The sequence below is a fragment of the Diaphorina citri genome, unplaced genomic scaffold (genome assembly GCF_000475195.1).
Source record: "Diaphorina citri unplaced genomic scaffold, Diaci psyllid genome assembly version 1.1 scaffold46, whole genome shotgun sequence".
NCBI classification, from domain to species: domain Eukaryota; kingdom Metazoa; phylum Arthropoda; class Insecta; order Hemiptera; family Psyllidae; genus Diaphorina; species Diaphorina citri.
Genome location: NW_007377483.1, coordinates 292,613 through 311,566, shown reverse-complemented (window position 1 = coordinate 311,566; position 18,954 = coordinate 292,613). Strand labels below are relative to the sequence as shown.

General features: G+C 37.3%; 1 protein-coding gene across 1 annotated transcript in view; it reads left to right on the top strand.

Moving 5' to 3' along the window:
- Positions 1 to 11,622: 11,622 nt before the first annotated feature.
- The window catches only part of LOC103514982 (facilitated trehalose transporter Tret1-like), a 23,658-nt gene continuing 16,326 nt past the window's right edge, over positions 11,623 to 18,954 (top strand). Inside the window, exons 1-2 of the mRNA XM_026827596.1 lie at positions 11,623 to 11,768; positions 11,816 to 11,912. Coding sequence (XP_026683397.1) covers positions 11,878 to 11,912 — 35 coding nt within the window. The 5' untranslated portion in view covers positions 11,623 to 11,768; positions 11,816 to 11,877. The remainder of the gene's footprint in view (positions 11,769 to 11,815; positions 11,913 to 18,954) is intronic.

Here is an 18,954-nt window from a genome sequence, read left to right as displayed (position 1 = left end):
GTAGGTATATTCTATTTGGATACGAAACACGATTTGCTGACCGTTTTTGTTTGATTTATTTTTTACACAGTGTCCCTGAAATCTAGAGCTACTCTTTTCCTTTGAGAGCAACACTGTCCCATATTTAAATAAACAAAAAGAGAGGAAAAGGAGCACCCAGAGAAATGAAAAAGAGGCCAAAAAGGAGAATGTCCAAGATTACCCTCAACGATCACTGAAACCCAGCCTGACGGTACATCAATGATCTGAATACCACGAACCCATTATTCAAAAAGCTGGCCTAGATTTTTCGGCGTTGAAATATTGAAAGACAGAGGGAGAGAGAAAGAGAGAGAGAGAGAGAGAGAGAGAGAGAGAGAGAGAGAGAGAGAGAGAGAGAGAGAGGATGAAAAAGCCTCGTGTAAAAGAATTACACGTGGAACTCAGTTGCCTGTGCCGTAACCATCCTCCGGGGAATATATCGTTCCAAGAGGTAGGTATTATTTTATTAAAATTTCTATTATACCTACTTACCGGAATAACGTTGTAATGATTTTTGAATTACCTTTTAGTACCTAGAGTTATAGGTAATTTTTAGCCCGTCCTTCCTTTATTATTACAATAGTAATAACAAAAGGTATAAGGGACGGGCTATTGTATTCGCTTCGGTGTCGTCTGTCTGTGTGTCTGTCTGTCAGTCTGTCCGTCTGTCCCCGTAGAAGGGACTTATCCAAACCTGGTCGACCTATATATCAAATTAAAGGTCTTTTTACCAGGAACACGAAAATGGTGGTGCAAATATTGTCCAGAGAACCAAAAAGCTATAACACCAAAAAACATTGGTTTTTGGGGGATTTTTTTCACATTTTCTCACACAAATGATCTTGAAATCTTGAAATTTGAATGAACCCATGTATTAACTCAAAGCGAGAAAGTTTTAGATAGCACTTCAGTCGTTATTTTATCGGTCGACCATGGGTGTGGACTCTCCTTAAGCTTCGATTTCTGCCCGGGGCGAGCTTTATCCTGGATATTGGTTCGTTCTCAGAACGTCCTCATCCTGTCATGTTTCTCTTCGATTTCGGACGACAAGATCTCCGTTGTTACAATTCCCCCCTATCAAAAACCTCGCAAAATGGCAAACATTGAGATTTCAGCGAATACCATGGAAGAGAAATTTCTATTTGAACATCGCAATCGGTGACCTTAGGTTTTAATGATCAAAATAGTGTAGGTACCTACTAGGTACCTAGGTACCTACATTGTAAGTAGGTACCTACTAGGTACCTAGGTACCTACATTGTAAGTAGGTACCTACATTGTAAGTAGGTACCTACATTGTAAGTACTACGTAGTAACCTATAAATGAGATTACCTCCTACAGTGAGTGCCACAAGTCCCTGTACCTTCTATACTCTATAGTAAATTACATGAAAGTAAAATCGAAAAATCAAATCAAGAATAATAATAAACTGAATATTAAACAAATTAGGTAGGTACACATAGGTACTGATTTTCTTTAATCACGATCGAATAAACTACGGGCTAAAAAATTCCCGGAGGGACGGGCCCAGCTTGTTTAATTTAAACCAAATCGGGATTGGGTATATAGTTAGAAATAATGTGGAATAAAGATAAAGAATACCTCCGGTTCAAATATTATGTAAAAAAAAATAGAATAACAGGGAGTGAGACAGATATTAGAGGGGAAAAGTAAGAGAGAGAGAAATATAGAAAGAGTCAGACAGAGAGGAAAAGAGAGCGAAGGAGGAGGGAAAAAAGAACAAAGCAACTTCTACAGCAATGATTCCCAAAGAGGGCGTGTAGAAAAAAAAAAGTTTGGGAAACCGCTGTTCTACAGTATGCCCCAGAATTCCTGTACCTATCTATCTTTTGAACAGCTATAGGAATTTTTCCGTTATTAATATCGTCTCATCCTTAGATCGCTTCACGCTATTTTTTCCTGTGCCATTGAAATTTGCCTTCTGCTCCTGTTTTTGAGTTACCGGTCATTTTTTGCCTGCCGCTATATCGCTACCTCGTAAGTACGTACGCATACGCACGCAGCCGCAGCTTGGACGTGATTCTAATCAATCAAACACGCTACAACTAACACCAGTATTCCTTTTTTTTGGTTGGTCCTTTGGGAAATCGCCTTAAGAATTGGAAAAATCTTCAGGCATTCAAAACATAAAAGGACACAGGACTTGTGAGACATACTGTAGGTGTACTCGAAGACTAATTGAGCTTATTAGGTAACAGTTTATTGAACTTCGCGAGTAAGCTTTGAGTACTACGTAGGTGTAGCTTAGCATAGCTTTGATCGTGAATAATGTGAAGAGAATAGAATATTGCGAAATAATTAGAGTAAAATAGAATAGATTTGTTAAGCAATAGAATTGTTGTTTTTTACAATTACATATTACGGTGGGTACTGGGTATGGAATATTATTAGGTAGGTAATGTTGTAGAAATTATAAAAAATAGTCAAATAAAATTGTACCTAAATACATATTTTCAATCGATGGCTATAAGAACAAGAACACCCAAAATAAGCATCATTCAATAGGATGAGGAAAGTCGTGTGATGTTCACACCAGATTTTTTTTCCTTAGTATCTAGGTTTCTAGGTATTTACCTGTTTCAACACTAGACACCACGTAACAACTAGCCACTCTTATCTATGCAGTTACACAAAATGTAGCTTGGAAAGTAGCCTGCCTTGTAAGTAGCCTGCCTTGTAAAGGCGTGTCCAGTGTGTCCACACTCAGTCGACCGGCCATCGAACGATGTCAACTGAACCGTCCACACTGCCTCGACAACATGGATTCAACTCGTCAATCGACGCGAGGGCCGGTCGACCATGGGTGTGGACTCTCCTTAAGCTTCGATTTCTGCCCGGGGCGAGCTTTATCCTGGATATTGGTTCGTTCTCAGAACGTTCTTATCCTGTCATGTTTCCCTTCGATTTCGGACGACAAGATCTCCGTTGTTACAATTCCCCCTATATCAAACCTCGCAAAATTGCAAACATTGAGATTTCAGCGAATACCATGGAAGAGAAATTTCTATTTGAACATCGTAATCGGTGACCTTAGGTTTTAATGATCAAAATAGTGTAGGTACCTACTAGGTACCTACATTGTAAGTACCTACTACGTAGTAACCTATAAATGAGATTACCTCCTACAGTGAGTGCCACAAGTCCCTGTACCTTCTATAGTAAGTTCATGAAGTCCTGTACCTTCTACAGCAATGATTCCCAAAGAGGGCGTGTAGAAAAAAAAAAGTTTGGGAAACCGCTGTTCTACAGTATGCCCCAGAATTCCTGTGTCTATCTTTTGAACAGCTATAGGAATTTTTCCGTTATTAATATAGTCTCATCCTTAGATCGCTCCACGCTTTACCATGCACCTTACGATTTTTTCCTGTGCCATTGAAATTTGCCTTCTGCTCCTGTTTTTGAGTTACCGGTTGTTTTTTGCCTGCCGTATATCGCTACCTCGTAAATACGTACGCATACGCACGCAGCCGAAGCTTGGACGTGATTCTAATCAATCGAACTCGCTACAATTAACACCAGTATTCCTTTTTTGGCCGGTCCTTTGGAAAAATGCCTTAAGAATTGGAAAAATCTTCAGGCATTCAAAACATAAAAGGACACAGGACTTGTGAGACATACTGTAGGTAAATCTCCAGGCATTCAAAACATAAAAGGGCACAGGACTTGTGAGACATACTGTAGGTGTACTCGAAGACTAATTGAGCTTGGTATTGGTAAAGGTAGGGCCATCGGCTTTAATAAACGCCCTTGGTCACTGCGACCTGGTTAGATCTTTTGTGACATACTAATTGAGCTTAGGTAACAGTTTATTGAACTTTGCGAGTAAGCTTTGAGTACTACGTAGGTGTAGCGTAGCTTTGATTGTGAATAATGTGAAGAGAATAGAATATTGCGAAATAATTAGAATAGAATAGAATAGATTCGTTAAGCAATAGAATTGTTGTTTTTTACAATTACATATTACGTTATTACGGTGGGTACTGGGTATGGAATGTTATTAGGTATATTGTTGTAGAATGTAGAAATTATAAAAAATAGTCAAATAAAATTGTACCTAAATACATATCTTCAATCTAATAGTTATCCAATTTTTTGGATCCATTTAATTTTTTCTTTCCTAAAACTTTTTTTTCTTTTTTCAAGAAAAAAAGTCCATTTAATTTAATTTTATTCAATGAGCATAGAACTTTCACACCCTAAAATTGGTAACTAATAATTTTCCCAGGATCTTTTGATGCTATTTTAACAAATCCAAGGAAATGAAAATTAATAACAATTTTTCGCTGAAGAGAGAGACAGACATGAAATGAGAGAGAGAGAGAGAGAGAGAGAGAAGAAGGAGGAGGAGGAGAAGAAGAAGAAGAGAAGAAAGAAAAAGGAAAGATGGAAGAGGATATATCAAAAAACAAATGGATCATTTCCTACCACTACATAAAGACAAAAAAAATGAAAATGGAAATAAAGGCAAAAGAGAAGTAATGAGAGCGAGAGAGAGAGAGAGAGAGAGAGAGCCTAGAGAGAGAGAGAGCCTAGAGAATTTTCTGTGGCAAGGAAAGTTAAAAAGTAAGATGATGAAGAAGAAAAAGAAAGATGAAGAAGAAGACGAAAGAGGAAATTTATTGTTTCCAGTCAAAATGTAAAAAAAAAAAAAAAGAAGAGAGAAAAAACATTAATCAAAATGAAGAAAAGAGAGAAAGAAAGGAAGAGAGAGAGAGAGAGAGAGAGAGAGAGAGAGAGAGAGAAGAAGAAGAGGAGGAGGAGGAGGAGGAGGAGAAAAAAAGGAAAGATGGAAGAGGATATAATATCAAAAAACAAATGGATCATTTCCTACCACTACATAAAGACAAAAAAAAATGAAAATGGAAATAAAGGCAAAAGAGAAGTAATGAGAGCGAGAGAGAGGAAGATAGAAAGAGAGAGAGAGAGAGAGAGAGAGCCTAGAGAATTTTCTGTGGCAAGGAAAGTTAAAAAGTAAGATGATGAAGAAGAAAAAAGAAAAATGAAGAAGACGAAAGAGAAAATTTATTGTTTCCAGTCAAAATGTGAAAAAAAAAAGAAGAGAGAAAAAACATTAATCAAAATGAAGAAAAGAGAGAAAGAAAGGAAGAGAGAGAGAGAGAGAGAGAGAGAAAAAGAGAGAGAGAGGATATTTTCATCGAAGTACCTATAGTAAATAGTAAACTATGAGCGGATATATTTCCTTCATCGTAAAAAAGTAATGAAAGAAGAAGAAGAAGAAGAAGAAGAAGAAGAAGAAGAAGAAGAAGAAGAAGAAGAAGAAGAAGTAGAAATAACTTTGTATTGTAGGTATCCAAGATTCACTCTTACCTAGATAAATAAGTAGGTAGGTACGTAACCCTTGAGTGTAGGAATTACCTAGGTACCTCTACCTAAAAGTTCTACCTATGAAAAAAGAAAATTATTTTTTTTTATTCCTATGAACGCCTGGTATCCTTTTTTAGATATGCAATGTGCCACACACAATGAAACTATAAATAACTGCTTATAAAAAGACGCAACTCGTGAATTCGCATACTGTCCCGACAAATCCATAACAACATGCTTGATTTTTGTGCATAGGTAACTAGTGATTTAGTAAAGTGTAAGCTTTGCTAGGTTCCAGGTTCTGTTCCCTCCCGAGGCGAACTTTATCCTAAACAGATAAGGTTCGTTCTCGGAACGGCTGGCTTTCTTTTATCCTGTATTCCTTCTCTCGTACAACTTTAGGACGATCAGACCCCAGGAATTCCAAATATTAAGTACCTACCTCTATCAAAACCTATTGAAAAATCAAATCAAATAAACTCTGGGTGGTAAAGCAGAGTATTTTGACAACTTTAGTGGATTTCAATGATCTTTTTATACTATTAATGCCGCTACTGGTTGCTACCCAATTATCCTCACGAAGGATGAGTGCACCCCAAACTTCAAGCACAGAGGACAATGAAATTCGGCCGAGCTGGGAATTGAACCTGGGACCTCCGGTGTGCAGGCCTCGTGTGAGTGGAGGTTCTCAAAACCTCTAATTCTAGAGATAGGCAGAGGTTAGGACACTGAAACCTCTAACTGTCGAGGTATTGAGGTACTGATGACAGTTGCTTGAGTAGTTAGACTGGATGGTCTGTATAGTGTCCTCAGAATGTAACCCCTCTGGCAGTTTATGGTTATGAGCATGGATACCTGTTTTGTAACTACTGGGTTGGCGAACTAGTATCTTCGTTTGAGAATGCATGCAATTGAATTCAGATTGGGTTTTCAATAGATCAGTTGCACATAGGTACTTGGGTGATGTTTCAAAGTCATAGAGCAGGAAAAATGAGGACCAACGGAATTTTTCTTTTTCTTCTACGACTTCTAGATACCGAGATAAATCGATTTAAAAAATACCGGTAAATTGTAAAGTTTGACGTCACGGCATACGCTCCCGTGGGCGATGTCTTCAAGAAAACCCATCTCCAAGAAATTAGCAGATGCCATTATATTGCTTGAAATCATGACTTGTTAAACAAGTATGAAATCTTATTCAAATTCTCTCTTTTTCTCTCTCTCAAGTGTTTCGGTGACTTTTAGACCATCAAAAGGAGAGCCCCTGGTAGAGTAAAGTCAGTCAGTAAATAGCCACAGGGCTACAGTCAGTCGGTAACTGTTGGTCTTCTTCTTCTTCTTGTTCTCCTCCTCCTTCTTCTTCCTCTTCTTCTCCTTCTTCTTCTTCTTCTTCGTCCTCCTCCTCACCTTTCTCTCTAAGAATTCCCTTTCCTCACTTTCCCCAACCTTCTCCTCATCCTCTTCCCTTTACATTTTCCTCTTCTTCTTCTTCTTCTTCTTCTTCTTCTTCTTCTTCTTCTTCTTCTTCTTCTTCTTCTTCTTCTTCTTCTTCTTGTTCTTCTTCTTCTTTCTTCTTCTTCTCCTCCTCCTTCCCCCAACCCGTTCTCCCCCCTTGTCTCCAGAGTTCCAGCTGATATTATTCAGCACATTTCATTTCAGTCTCTCCCTAATAGTGTTCTCGCCCATTCAGTGTCATTCACATCTGCCTCTTCAGCTCCCTCGTCCTCTTCACTTTGCAACTTGGCACTCTGGACTTTGCAACTTTGATCTCTGGACTTTCACACCAGACTTTTGAGTCTTTCACATCAGATTTTTTGAGTTTTTCCACAAAGTCTTTTGAGTCTTTCACACCAGACTTTTGAGTCTTTCACATCAGACTTTTGAGTTTTCCACAAAGTGTTTTGTGTCTTTCACACCAGACTTTTGAGTCTTTCACAGCAAACTTTTGAGTATTTCACGCCATACTTTTCAGCCTTACACACCAGACTTTTGAGTAAGACAATCCAGTCTCATCAGTTACTGAAGAGGTACAGTATATCGTCGGCGACATGAAGAATATAGGCCGCGTGAGTGTATGTAGGTTACTCGAAGGCATTCGACAGACATCAGTCAGCATTCAGCATTTTTCAGGCAGCATTTTTCCAGCGCCAGTCAGTAGAAACAATGGAAGGGGAACCCACCACGTGGCTCCCTGGAAAAACTTATAATAGAATTCGAACATAAAAAGATATTGTAAATCGGGGTAACAGGGGTCCCTTAAGGGTAACGTATTCCGCCCCATTTCTCCGGTTAGGTTTATATTGTAACTCGGGGTAACATGTGTCGCTCTCTGTTGAGATGGCGGAAATATAAGTCTTTGGATGCACCGGTCCTTGATTGATCACTGATCTAAGCAACATTTTGTATGGTTGTTATTCTTCCGAAGTACACAAGGCCTTGGAGGTTTCTTGTTTCATCACCGGATTGGTGCAGATTGGATTCAAAATGACAACCACGACCCTGCCTGCCGAACCGAAAAGGTAACTTATTCCCTTCTAATTCTTCTTTGCCTTCTAATTCTTCTTCTTCTTCTTCTTCTTCTTCTTCTTCTTCTTCTTCTTCTTCTTCTTCTTCTTCTTCTTCTTCTTCTTCTTTTTTTTCTTTTTCTTCTTTTTCTTCTTCTTCTTCTTCTTCTTCTTCTTCTTCTTTTTCTTTTTCTTCTTCTTCTTCTTCTTCTTCTTCTTCTTCTTCTTCTTCTTCTTCTTCTTCTTCTTCTGCTTCTTCTTCTTCTTCCTCTCCTCCTTCTTGTTCCTCTGCTTCTTATCATCGAAGAAGAACTTTAGAAAAGAAAAAGAAAAAATCTAAAATGCTTACCTAATACAGAACAACATAAAAACAATAAGAAGGGCCTTTTCCCGTGTACAGACGGGGTCGGCGTTTTTCGTCAGCCCTCAATCAGCCCTAGGGTGATCGCTTTTGGGCTGACATTTTGGTTTTGGCTACAAAATTTTACGAGTGGATGCCCTTCGCACTCAACCTTTGCTATTTCTTTAGCAAAGGAAATTCAGGCTGGTATACTCACTGTTTATAGTCCCCCAGCCAGACTTAAGTACGCATTTTTAGGGGTTTTGAAAGTTGGTTTCTGTTGTCTGATACCTTTCTGCTTAGTGCTGTCCAATTTATCAAAAGTATTATTTCTTATTTCTTTTGAGTCCTATCCCAACCTTAGATTATTTGTTTTAATTTACGTATTTTGTTTGGTTTTCGTTCTAATCATATTTTGTACCGTTTACCTATGTATACCAAAAATCTATTCTAGTAAATATTTATCATTGCTAGTCATTCCCGATTTACCTCTGAAGCAATGTACCCAATGTCCTGGACAAGATAGTGTTGAACATTTGGAAGCAGTAGGATTTGAAATAAATGGGGAGATGGTTGATCTTAGTAGAGGGCTGAAATCAGACGGTCTTGAAGAGGAATGGGATGGCAATATTGAAAAATCAGCAACTGAAGGAAAACAAACCCAACGTGACATTCGTGGTCCACGGAGACATAAAAAAGAATCCATTAGCAGTACTTCCACTGTTTCTGCAAGCAGTATTTCTAATTTAGCAACTGGTCTCTCTTTTGCAAGTATTTCTTCTGCAGCCTCAGAAAGTAGTTCTCCTTCCTCAACTTTTGCAAGTGATACTTCTCATATAGCTTCTGCAAGCAGTACTTCTCAAGCAATAAGTAGTCCCTCTTCTGCCAGTGGTGTTGTTGATTTAACTTATTCAAGCAATTCTTTAACTCCAGACTCAGCTAATAGTTCTTCTACGCCACCTCCTAGAAATACTGCTTCTTCAGCGTCTTCTGAAATTAGTACTTCCCCACTAGCACTTTCAAGCAGCATATCTACTGCCACGTCAGAAAAGAAAGCTTTTCAAAATAAAATTATAGTTAAAAATAATGTTGTGTTATTAAAATAAATGAATAATCTCTAGGTAAGGAAGAAGGAAGGTAGGTACCTATCTGAAGTACCTATTTTATTATTAAGTTTGTTATATTTTTGGCTTTTCCGGGTACTAATTATTAATTCTGTGGGTGTATAAGTACCCTACTTCTTCAAGTTGTACTTAATGGTACTTGAAACTTGAAGCATTCGTAAGGTTTCGCTCTCGGATTTCTCGCTAACTTGTTACGAAAATAAACTTATTGCTCCCTTTTTCTAATTCTCTCTTCCTCCTCCTCCTCCTCCTCCTCTTCCTCCTCCTCCTTTTCCTCGTCCTTTATTTTATCCTTCTCTTCCCCATCCCACCTTCTTTCGAAAAAAATATCCACGTTTTCAAGTGGTTAGCAGATTTGAACTATAATAATAAATACTAGATAACGAATGGATTTGATTACTTTTTTGTAACCATTTAGAAAAAGGAGCTTTTATATTTTATTTTATTTGTTTTACTTTATTTTTTAATACCAAAACAAGATTAGGTAGTAGGCACGTATCTCTTTCTTTTTCTTCGCCTTTTCCCGTGTACAGACGGGGTCGGCGTTTTTCGTCAGCCCTAGGGTGATCGCTTTTGGGCTGACATTTTGGTTTTGGCTACAAAATTTTACGAGCGGATGCCCTTGACCACATAATAATGGAGCTCTAAGGGTTAGGTGGTAGAGAACGCCTCCGGCGTTAACCTCGCCTAGTGGTTACCTTCAACTCAAGAGTCTATTATTAGAATAACAGGGAGTGAGACAGATATTAGAGGGGAAAAGTAAGAGAGAGAGAGAGAGAAGGAGAGAGAGAGAAATAGAAAGAGACAGACAGAGAGGAAAAGAGAGCGAAGGAGGAGGGAAAAAAGAACAAAGCAAAGAAAAACTCAGACTGACAAGGAAATGAAAATTAATAACAATTTTTCGCTGAAGAGAGAGACAGACATGAAATGAGAGAGAGACAGAGAGAGAGGAAGGAGGAGGAGGAGAAGAAGAAAGAAAAAGGAAAGATGGAAGAGGATATATCAAAAAACAAATGGATCATTTCCTACCACTACATAAAGACAAGAAAAAATGAAAATGGAAATAAAGGCAAAAGACTCGGAACGGCTGGCTTTCTTTTATCCTGTATTCCTTCTCTCTACAACTTCAGGACGATCAGACCCCAGGAGTTCCAAATATTAAGTAGGTACCTACCTCTATCAAACCTATTGAAAAATCAAATCAAATAATCTCTGGGTGGTAAAGCAGAGCATTTTGACAACTTTAGTGGATTTCAATGATCTTTTTACACTATTAATGCCGCTACTGGTTGCTACCCAATTATCCTCACGAAGGATGAGGACACCCCAAACTTCAAGCACAGAGAACAATAAAATTCAACCAAGCTGGGAATCGAACCTGGGACCTCCGGTGTGCAGGCCTCGTGTGATATCCAATCGGCCACGGAGACTACTTGCTACTATTTCTTAAAATCATAAATAATAATAGTAAAACCGCAATAATAATATTAATGATGAAAACCTCACTTCGTTAATTCAAGCATTTCTAATGATCTAAACCAGTACATAGATTACACGCGATCTTGATCTTGAGCACTGATTCTAGCAGGATCAATAAATATATCAATAAACCAGTGGACAGTACTTGGTATGGATCAGTAGATCAGTAATACATGGACTATGTAACTGATAACTTGACAGTCTGAACAGTGATTCTAATATCGATCTTAATCAGAGATAATATTTCGCGTCAACATTTTGTGCGTTTTTGGAATTTTTGGGGCATTTCCGATTTTTGCCACTTTTTAAACTAACTTTTTTAATAGTTTTTTTCATTATTTTATTTATTAATTTTTAATTACCTATACCTACCTCTTTAAAGTAGGTATTTAATTCATAGTACCTACTTTAATATTTTTATTGCTCTTTTGTTATTTCTTTGGATATTGTTTTTATTGCGTTTTTTGCAGTCAATGCTATAGGGATCTATTAGTAATTATTAGTATTGCCTCCTTTCTTTCCATTATTACTATCTATACATTGTCTGTATACCTACATATGCCTATTATCTATCTAGATTTTTATCCCCTGAAGGGTATTTGAACTCTTTTTATTGGGTACTTTCCTTTGGTTACAATTTTCTTTTCTTTTACTCAGTTACCTACTTTAAGTCTTTTTTTATCTTTTAGTTACCTACCTCTGTCATTTTATTTTTCCTATTTTTCGTTCAATTTCTTTTGATTTATGATTTGATTTATTTCATCATTCGTGTGTTGATCAAATATGTTTACTCTCCTTTAGGCTTGATTATTTTTTATTTATTTATTTTCAATTTTATCATTATCGTTTTTACTTTCTATTAGAAGTATATATACTTTCGGTGGGAGTTTTGATGGATTGGGTGAAAGTTGTTGCCTCATAAAACTTTTTGGAGATCTTTGCGGGTGCCGAAACTCTTGGCACATTCCGATCTGGATCTTGTTTATATTCCGATCTGAAACTCTTGGCATATTCCGATCTGGATCTTGTTTCATCACCGGATTGGTGCAGATTGGATTCAAAATGACAACCACGACCCTGCCTGCCGAACCGAAAAGGTAACTTATTCCCTCGGGTCTTCTTTGCCTTCTAATTCTTCTTCTTCTACTTCTTTTCTTCTTCTTCTTCTTCTTCTTCTTCTTCTTCTCCTCCTTCTTCTCCTTCTTCTTCACCTTTTCCCGTTTATGCGGGATCAGTGTGTTTTTAGTCACTTCTTTTAGAGACAGTTCTCTTTTTAGCCATTCGATCTCTGTGAGCCCTGTTCCCCGTACGTCTTTTCCGTCATCTATGTTAAGCTACGCCGAGCAAGGCCAATAAATGGATGGGTGACTTGAACATTATATTGGGAATAAAGGGAGAACGGGGTCTAGTCTTGATTTTAAATCATTACTAACATTATATTGGGAATAAAGGGAGAACGGGCTCTAGTCTTGATTTTAAATCATTACATAAAAGTAAAATCAAAAAATCAAATCAAGAATAATAATAAACTCAATATTAAACAAATTAGGTAGGTACATATGTAGGTACTGATTTTCTCTAATCACTACGGGCTAAAAAATTCCCGGAGGGACGGACCCTGCTTGTTTTTATTCAAAAAGTAATTACCGCGATTTTAATGTTTCCAATGCTGCATTACTTGGGAATGGAATTCTAGGTGTTTTGAAGCACGCAGTTTCTATTAGGCCTAGCAAATCTAATCATCTGTAACTACTACATAGGTAGGTACCTATATTATTAACTAGATAGATATAATCTAGATATTTATGTACCTACTGTTTCTATGTATATCGAGGCCTATAGGTACCAATCTACTACCAGACTAGATTGATCGTTATCAATAGATAAGAGATTAATGAATAAATCCATCAACACTAGTATACCTATAGGTTCTTAGGCACGCACCTGTAATTGAACCCTTTAGAAGAAGAAGGCTCGAAACCTATTTTGAACCCTTTAAAAGAAGAAGGCTCGAAACCTATTTTGAAAAACAGAGTCTGTTTTTCAAATTCATTATACTGGCTATAAAGGTGTGTCCAAACATTGTCGTTCGACGACGAGTGACTGTTTGACGACAACAGTCCAATGTTGTCGAGGCAGTGTGAACGGTTCGATCGACATCGATCGACGTCAGGTCGACAGATTTCTTTAAAAACCTACCAATATTTTCCTTTTCAATAGAAATCAAAAACTTATAGCTGTTTTACACAGAACTTGAACCTCGTCTTTTTTTCTAAAGAGGTTTGACAGAGGGAACTGTAACTGCTATGGTCTTATCGTCCCGAAATTGAAGAGAGAAGGAAGACAGGATAGGAGAAAGCCAGCCGTTCCGAGAACGACCGTTATCCCATCAAGATAAAATCCGCCCCGGGCGGGAATCGAACCCGCGGCCTAGCGCTTACAAGGCAGACGCACTACCAACTAAGCTAACTAGGCTGGGAACCTCGTATTTATAGGACTTTCTTGAATAAAATCTTTCGATTACCAATAATTGGTAATTATTATTACCTATCGACAAGTAATTAGTATTAGTACCTGTAAATTTATTATTGTAATTATTATGTAAATTGATCGATTTTTGTTTACAAAAGCATGGAGTAAGTAATTTTAGCTGATTTATTTATTTGTTATTTAAAATTATTTTTACTTTCTATTACCTACTACAGTTTAGCGGCTATACTGTAATGAAAGTATTGCAATCGGTCCAAATTTTCAAAATCGGGAAATGGGTGGAAATATCCGTTTTGGGGTCCCCTGATAATGAAAGTATTGCAATCGGTCCAAATTTTCAAAATCGGGAAATGGTTGGAAATATCCGTTTTGGGATCCCCTGATGTCAAAAAAGTGATTTTTATCCGGTCCAAATGTTCAAAATCGGGAAATGGGTGGAAATATCCGTTTTGGGGTCCCCTGATTCCAAAAAAGTGGTTTTTAGCCCATGGTCTGTAGGTCATCCTCATTTATATGTTGACAAATGTTTTGATTATCGTTTTATTATGAATTCAAAAGAAACTGATGATTATTATTGGTACAAAAAAAAAAGAAAGAAAAAAAAGGAAATGTCTCACACTTTGAGAAACCCTGCTTTAGACAATTACACTACTAATCCACATAATACATATTATATGACACAAGAAAATGGAAGGCAAAACATAAAACACCTACCTACATAGGTCTGAATTTGTTTGTTGTGTGCAAAAAAAAGTGGGGGGAGGAAATCCCTTGTCTCTTGCCTTCATTTCCTTTTTCTTTCTTTCTCTCTCTCTCTCTCTCTCTCGCTCTCTCTCTCTCTCTCGCCAATCAAAGGATTTTGTAAAAGAAAAAAAAAAATGTCTTCCTTCAATGCTTTAATTACTCAATTTTCATTAAAACCTTTTTTATACGATCAGAAGCCTAGACATTTTCACAGGAACAGAGATTGTCACCTTTAACTTTTACAGACCCCTTGTTGACCTTTAAATGCTTTAATCCTGGCATTTAACCCAAAGTGTCCCAGAAATATAATCGGTCATACTAGGTAATTGCATTTTTCTTCTTCCTCTTCTTCTTCTTCATTTTGAGATAAAATTCAAATTATAAAAATAAACAACTCAGCCCTTAAGGAAATTTATCTAAAAGAGGTAGGAGCCAGCCAGCCTAATAGTTAGCTGGGTAAGTACGCCCGTCTTAAAGAGCTTAGGTCGCAAGTTCAATTCCCGCCCTGGGGAGAACTTTATCCCAAATAGATAAGGTTCGTCTAGGTAGGTTGAAATGATAAGGTTCGTTCTCGGAACGGCTGGCTTTCTCCTGTCCTCCTTCTCTTTTCTCCATTTCTCACCGTGGTTTCCATTATTATTTTCGTCTCTTTATCTTTTTCTCTTCTAATATTCATTTTCATTACTTGCGACGCTCCTGTCATTTATTATTTCCCTCTTTTTAACTGCAATCTTAACAAATTCTTTTTTCGCTAATTTCATTTTCCATTATCCTCTCTCACTTCTTTCTTCTTCACTCTTCTTCTTCTTCTTCTTCTTCTTCTTCTTCTTCTTCTTCTTCTTCTTCTTCTTCTTCTTCTTCTTCCTCCTCCTCCTCCTTCCTTCTTCTTCTTCTTCTTCTTCTTCTTCTTCTTCTTCTTCTTCTTCTTCTTCTTCTTCTTCTTCTTCTCCTCCTTCTCTCTTCTTCTCTTTTTCATTTTCTTTTCACACAAAAAAATCTCATTTGTGTAAATGTCAAATCTATTAGACAAAAATGCTTTGGGTGAGCTTGGTAAGTAGGTATATGCAAGGAATTCTCGCATTCTGATTGGTTCTTTCATTTTGGGTTGATGACTCATTGCTGCCATATCCATCTGGATAACGTATAGACAAAAATGCTTTGGGTGAGCTTGGTAATAAGTAGGTAGGTAGCACCTAAGTATAGTGGTAGGGGGTTTGGATTACCACTGAAAAATGATTTCTCTTCTTTTTTTAAGAGCTTTCATGGAGGGCACTGCATAGCAACAGTGATCTATGTAGTTATTTGTCCCGAAAGGATTACCACTGAAAAATGATTTCTCTTCTTTTTTTAAGAGCTTTCATGGAGGGCACTGCATAGCAACAGTGATCTATGTAGTTATTTGTCCCGAAATCGAAGGGAGAATAACGACAAGATAGGAAAAAACCAACCGTTAACAGAACGAACGAACCATTGTATTCGGTATCAAGTTTGCCCCGGCTAGCGGCTATCAATTTACGTGTTTGTCAGATTCAATAGCTGCTGATAAAATTAGAGAAAAGTGTTTTAATAACAGTCAGTCACCAATCCAAATATGAACCAAGCACAAAGTTGCTTCACTTTCACCAAAACCCTCTAGGGAAAATTAGAGAAAAGTGTTTTAATAACAGTCAGTCACCAATCCAAATATGAACCAAGCACAAAGTTGCTTCACTTTCACCAAAACCCTTTAGGGTCCCCAAAATTCCCCTTTAACTTTAAGAATCATTGCGCCCCGCACCGGGCCAGTTATCACTTTATCAGTTTATCACAGATATAACTTGTATCACTACATCACTTGTTACACCTGTTGTCCCCAAAATTCCCCTTTAACTTTAAGAATCATTGCGCCCCACACCGCGCCGGTTATCAGTACGTTTATCACAGATATAACTTGTATCACTTGTTCCACCTGTTGCCAGACCCATCATAACAACTCTCTCCCTTGTTGCCAGCTCTCACTTTCCATTTTAAGATCTTCCGAAGGTGGTTTTGTCGAGTCTTGAGTTGGGCAGTACCAAATTCCCCCGATTATGAGAGAGAAACAATCAATAATTTATTGAAAGAAGAAGAAGAAGAAGAAGAAGAAGAAGAAGAAGAAGAAGAAGAAGAAGAAGAAGAAGAAGAAGAAGAAGAAATAACTTTGTATTCTATTAGGTATCCAAGATTCACTCTTACCTAGATAAATAAGTAGGTACGTACGTACGTAGCCCTTGAGTGTAGGAAATACCTATGAAGAAAGAAATTTATTTTTTATTCTTATGAACGCCTGGTATTCTATTTTAGATCTGCAATGTGCCATACACAATGAAACTAAAATAGCTTAAGACGCGACTCGGCGAGCCTAGTTAGCTTAGTTGGTAGCGCGTCTGCCTTGTAAGCGCTAGGCCGTGGGTTCGATTCCCGCCCGGGGCGGATTTTATTAAAATTAAATAATTAGTACAAAATGTGACAAACTTCATACAAAATGTGACAAACTTCATACAAAATGTGACAAACTTCATACAAAATGCTCCGATTCGGTGTAAAATCGGGGCAATTTGAATATCTTCACCAAATCTGGAGAACTCTTCACAGGTATTCTAGACTTCGTCTACATTAGAGGAGGTCTGCCCCAGGCAATCTCAAGACTAATCGGTAGCATGCGATGTGATGTGATCATAATTAGATAACACATCTAGGATAGTCTGGTCAGGGCTGTCTAAAACTAGACAACATTACCTTTTTTTTTTTTTTCAGAGGTTTCATAGAGGGAGCTGTAACTGTCAAAGTCTTATCGTCCCGAAAGCGAAGAGAGAAGGAAGGCAGGATAGGAGGAAGCCAGCCGTTCCGAGAACGAACCTTATCCATTTAAAGGATAAATTTCGCAACGGGTGGGGATCGCACCTGCAACTTAGCAGAGCTTAGAGTTCTTAGAACGGTTTATTTTCTCCTTATCCTGTCTTCCTTCTTCGATTTCGGGACGATAAGATCTTCTTTGTTACACGTTACAATTATGTATCTATCAAACATCAAGAAGAAAAAGAGGGGGCGGAAAATGATCTTACAAAGCTCTCTATTCCAGATTTTACGGTTTATTTTCTCCTTATCCTGTCTTCCTTCTTCGATTTCGGGACGATAAGATCTTCTTTGTTACACGTTACAATTATGTATCTATTACCTCTATCAAACATCAAGAAGAAAAAGAGGGGGCGGAAAATGATCTTACACAGCTCTCCATTCCAGATTTTTTCCTCCTTTTAGTCCGTCCTTCCTTTATTATTACTAATAATAAAAGGTATAGTGGACGGACTATTGTATTCGCTTCGGTGTCGTCTGTCTGTCAGTGAGTCAGTCTGTCCCCATAGAAGGACTTATCCAAACCTGGTCGACCTATATACCAAATTAAAGGTCTTTTTACCAGGATCACGAAAATGGTGGTGCAAATTTTGTCCAGAAAACCATAAAGCCAAAAAACCAAAAAAACCGGTTTTTGCGGGGATTTTTTTCACATTTTCTCACACAAATGAGCTCTAATCTTGAAATTTGTCGCGACGACCTATGAACTCAAAGCGAGAAAGTTCTAGATAACACTTCAGTCGTTAATTTAAGACCGGTTTCAGCGTCATCTATGTTAAGCTACGCCGAGCAAGGCCAATAAATGAATGGGTGACTTAAACCTTATATTGGGAATAAAGGGAGAACGGGCTCTAGGTAGTCTTGATTTTAAATCATTACATGAAAGTAAAATAAAAAAATCAAATCAAGAATAATAATAAACTGAATATTAAACAAATAAGTTAGGTACAAACGTATTCTTTAACCATGATCGAATAAACTACGGGCTAAAAAATTCCCGGAGGGACGGACCCAGCTTGTTAGATACATGTCATAGGTTATTTTCAGTTTCGTACACTTACCTATACTTTGGGAACGCTAAGATCTGAGGTCCATATGCCTAGCTTCGCTATTCGCACATTAGGAATTTCTCATCTGACTTTGACGAATAAATTTATGAATGACATCACTCAGGTATGTGCCTACCTAATAAAAAATGTCAGAAAAGTGTACAAAGCACTCAAAACAGTAGTTGATGATTTCAAGCTCCTGAGATCATGGGATTAAATAATGTCTAATAATAATATCCAACTAAACGCTTGAATTACTCAGGTCATAAAAAATGAACAAATTCATAAAACGTGGGGTAATTAAAAATACTCGTAAAACTTAGGTAGGTATCTACCTACCTCTTTCTGTATACAATGTGTCCATATTTTTTTACAGGACTATAAAATTAAAAACGGACAAATCAAGGTAAAATACTTGGAAATCATTTATAGTAGGTACACAAATAAAAACTTTGTACTCTTTGTAGGCACTAAAATAGTTAGGTCGCGCGGTCAGTTTAAAGGTAGATCCAAAGCTCTAACAAATGGAAACCAACAGATAACAAAAGCAGTGAAAATATTGCAGGAGTTTCCATTTTTTCTTACTTACTTTTGCAAAGTATCTACTCAAAGCAATATCTTTTGAAACAAGTAGAATCTTTGGTAGGTACTTCAATATTTATAACAAAATACCTAGGCACTTTTATAAATTTAGTAGATCTATCAGTTCTACAAGAAGTTTAAAACCAACAGCCCAAGTCAATAATCATAAGAAGGATTCGTAATATTCCCTTCAGTGGAACATTTGAACTTCACTGCAGTATACCAAAGAACTAAACTTGATGGCTTGACCCTGATAACAACTTTTATTTGGACAAAAAAAGTGTCTTGTTTATATTTTTTCGAATATTCTTAATCCTGCTCCAGTTATAAAATTGTACACACAACATTTCAATAGCGATGTTCACAAATGTAAATATATCTATCGGTTTATAAACGTATG